The sequence below is a fragment of the Citrus clementina genome, unplaced genomic scaffold (assembly GCF_000493195.1).
Source record: "Citrus clementina cultivar Clemenules unplaced genomic scaffold, Citrus_clementina_v1.0 scaffold_8, whole genome shotgun sequence".
Taxonomy (NCBI): Eukaryota; Viridiplantae; Streptophyta; class Magnoliopsida; order Sapindales; family Rutaceae; genus Citrus; species Citrus x clementina.
In genome coordinates this window covers 7879614-7888270 of record NW_006262022.1, presented here as the reverse complement: position 1 = coordinate 7888270, position 8657 = coordinate 7879614, and the positions used below count along the sequence as shown (strand labels likewise).

Genomic DNA, 8657 nt, shown 5'->3' with positions numbered 1-8657 from the left:
ACTTTAGAGTTAAATGTAGATTCAAGTATCAAATGAGCAGATAACAATGCCAGAAAGGAAACCTAAATGTATGATTTGCTGTCAAGTTTGAAATCTATGTCTGTGGAATTGGATCATGAAGTTTTTGAACCAAGCAGAATGGCAGTGATGAATATCTCCAACTCTTTTGCAGAAAAGTGAAATGTAAGAACGAAAACTGAGAAACACTTACAGGGATAGGTATCCTTCTATCATGGAAGGCAACATCAGAAATGAGGAACACATCACCAATGGATGCTCCTTAGCCTGAAAACATACAAAAATCAGTATAAGAAAATTGGCTAACACATCATTCATGCCTCATGAACAGACCAGATACCTACATTCAGAAGAGAGGGATTGACAGATTGGAGATTTAAAACTACTAAAACAAAGTCTCAATGTAGTAGGAGGACAATTGTTACAAGGAGGAAGAAAACTACTTATCTTCTACCAATTGAAAGAGAGTAGCAGTTGAATCTTAAATAAAAATGGTAAAGGTTCAAAGAGAATTTGATTTCTAGAAATTATAATTGAATGGTTGTCAGACAAACTGTGCTGCAGAGCACATACCTTGAAGCCACCAGCAGTACCGGCATTTATGATCAGGTCTGGCTTCAAAGCTTGGATAGAAGCATATGTTACAAGAGATGCCGAAATCGTGCCAACGCTATCAACCTCTGAAAGGATTAGGTTCAAGTTAGCAAAAAACGAATCATGAATTTCATATTCCTGTTGAGTACATGTGTATCCTACCACATCAATGTCAGTGCCATTTGCGTCCATGGGCACTGCATAGCTTCGCACATGCTAGCAATGCCCGCTTAAGTGTACGCTGGTCTGAATCTACCCAATAATATCATTTTGGTATAGATCATAGCATGAATATGAATTCTATATTCTGCACAAGTTAACAATTGAAGCCCTACAAGGTATTAAGCATGGTTTCCTTAAGGATCCAAAGTATGATAAATATGTTAGCCTTTTATCAAATTTCTTATCGATGTGATTCTTAGGGGTCCATACAACATTAAAGAAAGCATAGTCATAAAACAACCATGGCAGATAACTAATGTTTGGAAAGTAATACATAAAGAAAACAGAAATCACCAACATAAATTACAAGAATAAAATACTAACCCAAAGATGTGTCCTTTCCCGGCCATATTATATTTAGGTGGAGGTCTTTGTAAGTACCGTGATACCTGACCCAAGGGACCCCTTCTGGAAACCTGATCAGTTGCATTAACCCATCAAACTTAAGGCCAACCAATGAACACATATGGAACTCAGTTTGCAAGCATATCAAACCAAAGCACATATGATACCCATAAACGAACAAGAATTATCCGTGATATGTACTAATATGAACACAAATATACCAGAACCGGAACACAAAAGTACACTTGCAATGTGTAAACAATAGTTACACATCAAAACCTCAATCAGTGCAACAGTATTTACATAGGCAAGCAAATCTTTTTGACTCAACAATGATGCATCCTTCAAAACATAATATTTTTTCACCTACACTCATTAAAAGTTTAGTAATTCACAAATTGCAGTTTAAAAAAAAAAAAAAATTGGAGAGTAAAGGGCCTGCCGAGGATCAGTCAAACTAACTGAAAACAAAATCATCTTAACATAAATCCAATTTTTTTTTGCGTATATGTACATATTCAATACAAATCAAATGATTGCATAGAAAATCATTTATTTTTTCGTGAATAAAAATTAGAAATCGAAGTCAAATAAACTGATAGAAAAAAACATTTAGTTAAAAACAAACACAAAAAAGAAAAAAAAAAAAAAAACTCACACTGAGTCTTGGTCCTCTTTTAGCTCGAATTTGTTAACTAAAGGCATCGCTTCCGTTTGCATAGCTTCAAAATAATAATAATAATAAATAAATTATATAAACAAAAAATTTATTAAAATAATAATAACTACAATTGTTATTATTAATAAAAATATATATGTACGCACTAAAGAAAGAGTATATATGTATCTACCAATAATAATGACGACGGAGGAAATGGCTTCCTGTGATTTCTCGCCACAAGGAGCCATGGCACTTCCTATCTGTTTCTCTCTCTCTCTGTGTAATCTGTGCAATCGATTTTCCGGGAAAATATAGCGAGCGAGAAAAAGTGGCAGAAACTGCTGGAAATTTAAGTATACTGTGTTACTGTTGCGGCCAATCAACAGCGAGGAGTTCTATTATTGGTTTTGGGAAAATACCATATGAATCCCTATTCTTTTGTTAATTCTCCATTAGAAGCGTAGTTTATTTATTTGCATCACATAAGTCTCTCTCTCTCGGTGTCTCTGTGTTTCCACAAGGGTGACAATTTGTGACACAACCAGTCAACCTGATATGAATTATGAACCCCACATTAACGATACCAATTTAGTTGGACTAACCATTAATCGTTTCGAATTCTGGGTTTACTCATGTAATGTAATGATTATGTTGAGTTTGGGTTTGAGTGTTGTTAGCATGCGAACTCGTTTGTGATATGATTAACTATTCGATTAATGATAATTTGATTATTCGTAATAATGTAGTGTTGAATTGTATTTTATCTAATATAATTATTTTAGATTTATTGTCACATTTTTAGTGAGTGTTTGTTTATATTTGCACAAAATATCCAAGGGGTTGGTCGAAAGGTTTTTATATAACTTTATTTACCACAAGTTTGAATCCAACGAGAGATAGAGGTTTAAAATAAATTGGAATTTATCCACAACTCTATTTAAAAAAAGTCTATTTAGAGTTTAAGTAGATAATATTATAAAGAGATAAATACTAATTTAGTCTTCATATATTTAGGTTAAGTGTACATTTAGACTTTATATTTTGAAAAATATATCCAGACATCCTTCTTGTTAAATATATTACAATTTTACTCTTACTTTTTCTTTACTTATGTTAAAATACCCTTGTAACAATCTTTCCATTAATCTTTATTTATCAAATTAATATGGCTAAAAGTTTAATAATAAAAAAATTATGTTTTATTTACTTCCTTGGACTATTTTGATAAATTTATATTCTTTTCTTTTAATTAATGTCTGGAGGTTATTTTATGAATAATTTTTTATAAAAGTTGCAAAGAAACCAGAGGTATAACATATTTAATGACAAAAGTATCTTATAATATTTTTTAAAATATAAAAGGTAAATGGATACTACTTAAACTAAAATATAAGAATTAAACGAACATTAATTATATTACAAAGTATAAACCCTTTAAAAACCATATTAAACACACATTAACTTAGTGACATGTCGAATCGACCACGCTTGTTTAAAAATCATATCGGGTTAGCATTTGAGATTCTCAACACAATTAATTAACATGTTCAAATTTTAAGGATAATTTAGTCATTTTAATAGGGATCAGTGACATATTTGATATAAATAGAAAAACTATGTCCTTTATAAGGGAAAGAGTAAGAAGATGATATAATGGATCCGAATGTTATTAATGAGTAAAAAGAACAAACATTCAAGCGGATATGATATGAAATGAAAAGTGGGTCGATGTTTCGGATGTGGGGATGACGAGCAACAAAAACATCAACGGCTGATTCATCTCCACTATCTTGTGCCATGATGCATGCTTTTCAAAAATATTTTATAATTTTTTGGGAATTTTTTTTTTATAAATAATTAATTGTCCTCAAATTGAACGAGTGGTCTTGAGACTAATGAGTAAGTTCAAGACAATCAAAAGGTACTTATCCTTCAATTCATTAAAAAAATAAAAAAAAATATTAGAAACTAAATACTGACTAAACTCAAATAAAATCTCATTTAAAACGGTGTTGTTTTAGATAAGTTTAGAAAAAAAAATTAAAACAAACCACCTCAATTAACGTCATTTTAAGTATATTTTTATTAACATTTAATAAAAATAATCGAAAAAGAAATAACGTAAAACAATTGAAAAACATTATAAAACTAATTAATTTCAGTATCATTCAAATTTTTATTTTTATTTTTATTTTATTTTATATCTCTTCTTTCACCATATCAAATAAAATATCACTGTTTTCCATGCGATGAAGGTGACATATTTGTTTCTATTGTGCCTCGAGCCAACAAACCACAAAGAGGTGTCGGCGATGGCTTCAATTATTTTATTGACTTGACCTTATTAAAACATGTGGAAATGTTTGCCTTATCGCACGAAGCCAAGTGTCCAAGTCCAACATATGCTTAATTAAGCGTTATCTGTAGCTTAATTGTATATGCTTAATTGTATATGGTTTTGGGCACATGTATCCGAGTAATATTGAGATTGGATGAATATTATGGTTTTGATAACAACTTTTATTTTTCAACTAATCGATTCATGCCACGTAAGTTATTTGTGGATGTAGATACACATGAACAATATTTTACCAAAAAGACAACTTAAACAAAACCAATGATCTTACACAGAAATAATTCATCTGTACTGTATGCAAACGTGTACAGGTTGAGTCTCTCATTTCTGAATACAAAATCAAAATTCAGAAGTCAGAACGACAATGGATTATGGATCAAAAAATGTGGCTCAAAGTTCACAATATAACTCTGCAAGCTTACACATAATTTATTTAACCTGCAAGCTTAAACAGAATTTACTCAATTGCTTGTCCAAACCAAGTAATTTTATCAGCTGTGATGTGAAAGTCAGAAAAAATAGATTTTGGAGAATGAAAAAGCAGTTGTTAACAGGTTTCAGGCTGGAGCTTGCCGCATTTGGTAACATTGGAAAAGTGTCAGGAAGTGGCATCTCACAGTTTTCCCCGTTGAAATATATTCTACGGGGCAATGCCCATCCGTTGCTTAATGTGAATGATTCTGAATCTTTTTCCAGAAGAATCTGTGTTGTCACCGAACCCACTTGATTTTCACCAGCCTGTAGCAGTTCTTCATTGTAGTAGCTTATTCCCCAGAAGAGAGCCACTTTTTCTGCAAGAATTACAATGTACACCAAGATATTAGTGCAGTTTAAAATTCTGGAAAGCAGTGTATGATATGTTAGGCAATCCTTGTAGATGTCCAAAATTAAAAGACTAGTCTAGTGGATGGAGTAGAGAGGAGTGACCATTTCTCACTCGGACGAAATCCTCGCCTTGTGAAGTGAAAAATCCTTGGTTAAGTTCGATATTGGACATTAAAATAAAATCACTAAATATCAAGTAAAAGTGAGTGAATGTTTAGTAAACATTAGCTAGTACAAGTTTTTAATTGTCCCATGTTTGGTATTGGTTGATTGTAATATCTATTATTAATATGTTTATCTTGTAATATCTATCAAGACATGACAAGCTAGATATCATATCAATTGCTATACATAGTATGTAAGTGTAGTACACATTATCATATAGGTGGTTGTTACTTGAATATAATGAATAATTAGCTTTTAGCAAGTACCTGAAAATCCAGCTGAAGGGAGAACAGAACTATTGAAGCTATATGCTGTTGCTTTCTGGCTAAAACCAGGATGCTGAACCACCACATTCCAGTTTGAGTAGTTCCTCTTATAATTGTAATTAGATACTGTCACTTTAACCCTCCAATGACCCACATAATTGTTCTGGACGTGCCAGTGAACTCGGACCGGGCACATATGATCACTGCAATGCACTATGTCTTGACTTTTGATGAAATCTGGTCCTTGTAATTGATTTATTTGACTGTATAATTCAAGTTTGGGAAGTATAACAACCTTGGTGAGCTAATGAAAATTTCCCCGAGTTGCCAAGTTTTTGCCGTTATTGAAGCAGTTTAGATTGGGAGAACTGATTACCTTATGCATAAAGCTGTGGTTTTGTCTGCATCTCTGCAACCACAGCTACAGACGGGGCATGGTGTGACTTTGGGGTTGTAAAATGTTGAGAGTGAAACACAACACACAGGTGTCTTGTTTGCCAAGAAAGTAGAGTAAGTGCATGTTGATTTCCATGTTCCTGCATACAAATTTTCATTGTCAAATGTTTGATAATTTTCTTTCTGGCTGTTGAGCAGTTGAGGCCCTGAGGGTGACACGAAGCACTTACTGAAAACTTGAACCTGTCTTCTGCCTCCAATTTCTAAAGAGACTGTGGGATCAACATCCTCGAGTAAGCCACAAGTGTAACCAGGTCCTGGTGCCCATAGAGTGAGATTTTGAGGCGCATAGCCGGATGCATTCATGCCTAAGTTTCCAACTGTAACTTCAAAAAATGAAAATGAATTGGCAGGATTGATAGTGTAGGAAGAAAGAACGCCACCGCGGCAGCAGGCATCTGTCATGTTTTGGGGGGAGGCATCAGGCCCGAGATCAACAATGACAGGGTCTTTCTCGCAAGAATGTGGACTCTGGAACTTGAAGTCAGAGCAATTGCCTTGCTCTGTGGCAAAAGCACCTGACATTGATAAGATTATCTCATTGTCGGCCCATGTCCACCCAATCTTCCACCCAGGTTGATCCACGTGGCGATACTGATGGTAGTTTTGGATAGTAACCCTGGCCTGCAATCAAAATCATCCGGGAGAATGAGGATTGTTGATGATGATAAATTGAGTAGACTTTGTTTCTTGTTCAGGAAAAGAAAGTCTTATAATGCAAGCATTGCTTCAGAATTAATCAGGCTAGTCTTTTGGTCATTCTATGGAGTTGAAACAATGCATTCCTTGCTCAGAAACTAGACTCATATGCACATACCCCTCAGTTTAAGAATCACAAACTCACCACATAGCCATCATTTGTCCACTGGTGAATGTCAAAAGTGACAGTAATGTTTCCATAGGGATCCAAAGGATCATAGCAATCTGCAATGCAAAAAAGAAAGTGTATGCAATTCAGCAACAAGCACCATTATGCTTTCCACGCAAGTAACATCAATAAAGAGTCATCAGAAGAAAATTGGAAATGCCTGCTAAGCCTCCCATAGCAATCAGTAATGCGAACGCCAGAGTAAACAGGTGTAGATAAGAAAAAATCAACTCCATTTTGCTTGGAGAGCAGCAGGATATGAGACTTGATGATAAACCTAGAGTATGCATTACAATGAGACAAACAAAGGCTTTTATGAACCATACTAGCTAAGAAAAGATGCTTTAATGTAATCTAGAGAAACCCAGTTACTGCTTTTGCTCACATCATGCTTTGCTGGGGAAAAAAAAAGAAAAGAAAAACAAGAATCATTGGATTCATCAATACGGATTATAGATCAAAAAGACTTATTCTGTGAAAAAAAGATTCAATCAAAGGATTCTCTTTTGGCTCATATGTATGTATGCCGTGTAAAATTAACACAGCGCAGGCTCCTGGAAGGCTTCTCTTGTCTTGTTACAGGATTTAACAGTGAAAGTGATTACAAGGGACGGCTCACAACTACATATCCCTGTTATTTACAAGTGGCAATAACCCGAAACGCCAAACTAACAATGCATCAGCATGGATCATCAGTCAAATTAAAGGCCAAAGAAAATGCTTTCAGTAAAGACAAGAAACCAAGCAAATGGCACTTGCCTTATCTTTCTTATAGTAATCATCGATTTAGAACAAAATAATATTGTTATCCCTTTAGATGATTTTTCACTTTTGATATTAAATCATGTCCAAGTTCATTTGCCAGGCAATCTTTGGATAAACGGAAAAGGAGGGGGAAAACTGAGAACCTTAATTAGTAGACACAAGATTCAGTGCCGGTTTGGTCATGATGAAAACAAAAAATCCCAGCATATCCTGATTATTTCATTTTGTTAGTGTTCTTGTTTCAAACGATAGATTAGAGCACATTTCAATAGCATATATCTCCAGATTTATCCCCATTTTGGTTTATTCAAACTACTTCCTCAAAGCTCAAGCTTATTGATAATAATATTTAAGACCGAGTCTTAACAAGTGTCCTTATGTGAAACATGAGATAAGACTTAAAACAAAAGCCTGTAAATAAACCGAAAAGGAAGCCAAAAAATTAAAGAAATAATTCAAGTCAGCTTAAGCCGATAGACAATCAAGTTTTAATAAGGAATTGAACTTTGAGACCTTGGCTCTGATACCTTGTTAGAGAAACTACTTAATCCAAAAGATTAAGGCTCCATTTAGTATAGTATTTCAAATAGAAGTTATCTAAATAAAGTTTTTATTAGTAAAGCTTTTACTTGAAGAATTTTAGTTGTTTTGTTGTTAATAAGAGCTTTTATTAAAAATTATAAAATTAAATTTATGTTATGAAGAGAATAAAAAAAAGTAAAAAAAATAAAAATATTTTAGACATTTTAAAATTAAAAAAAAATTCAATATGTATCCCTAAAATCTTAAAATTTGAGCTAGTAGAGGTAAAAAAAACTTATTTTATCTTCAAAAATTCTACTAAAAATTAACCAAACAATAATAAAAATTTTAAAAAGAGCTCATAGAAATAAACACTTATAACCACAATTAAATAAGTCATATTAAACAATCATCTAAATTGATATGTTAGGCCCGATAATAGTATTTAAAAAATCTTAATAAAACCAAAAAAAACATATGCTGTTAGTTTCTTTTTTTTTTCTGTTTTTTTCCAAACGATGAGGGCACATTTCAGTGGCATATTTCTTATTCCCATTCTGCTGTATTCTTCTCTTTCTTCTTCCTCTTCTTTTT

The 8657-nt window shown here is 33.1% G+C and overlaps 1 protein-coding gene and 1 pseudogene across 1 annotated transcript; both read right to left on the bottom strand.

The window, feature by feature from the left end:
- Positions 1 to 2232, bottom strand: part of LOC18034773 — a 3988-nt pseudogene extending 1756 nt beyond the window's left edge.
- Positions 2233 to 4517: 2285 nt separating this feature from the next.
- Positions 4518 to 7012, bottom strand: LOC18033999 (COBRA-like protein 1). Its single transcript, XM_024179742.1, has 7 exons — positions 6937 to 7012; positions 6753 to 6832; positions 6079 to 6532; positions 5829 to 5988; positions 5453 to 5715; positions 4635 to 4987; positions 4518 to 4523 (listed from the first exon to the last, which is right to left on the bottom strand). Exons 1-7 carry the CDS (start codon positions 7010 to 7012, stop codon positions 4518 to 4520), a joined length of 1392 nt encoding a protein of 463 aa, XP_024035510.1.
- Positions 7013 to 8657: the final 1645 nt, after the last annotated feature.

What these genes read in the sequence shown, in the direction of transcription:
- LOC18033999 (XM_024179742.1), bottom strand. Translation starts at nt 7,012, where the DNA reads ATGGAGTTGATTTTTTCTTATCTACACCTGTTTACTCTGGCGTTCGCA. An exon ending in AAGACAGGTTCAAGTTTTCA is followed by an intron (nt 5,989 to 6,078) that starts GTAAGTGCTTCG and finishes ATTTGTATGCAG; the next exon opens with GAACATGGAAATCAACATGC. An exon ending in CCCTTCAGCTGGATTTTCAG is followed by an intron (nt 4,988 to 5,452) that starts GTACTTGCTAAA and finishes TAATTCTTGCAG; the next exon opens with AAAAAGTGGCTCTCTTCTGG.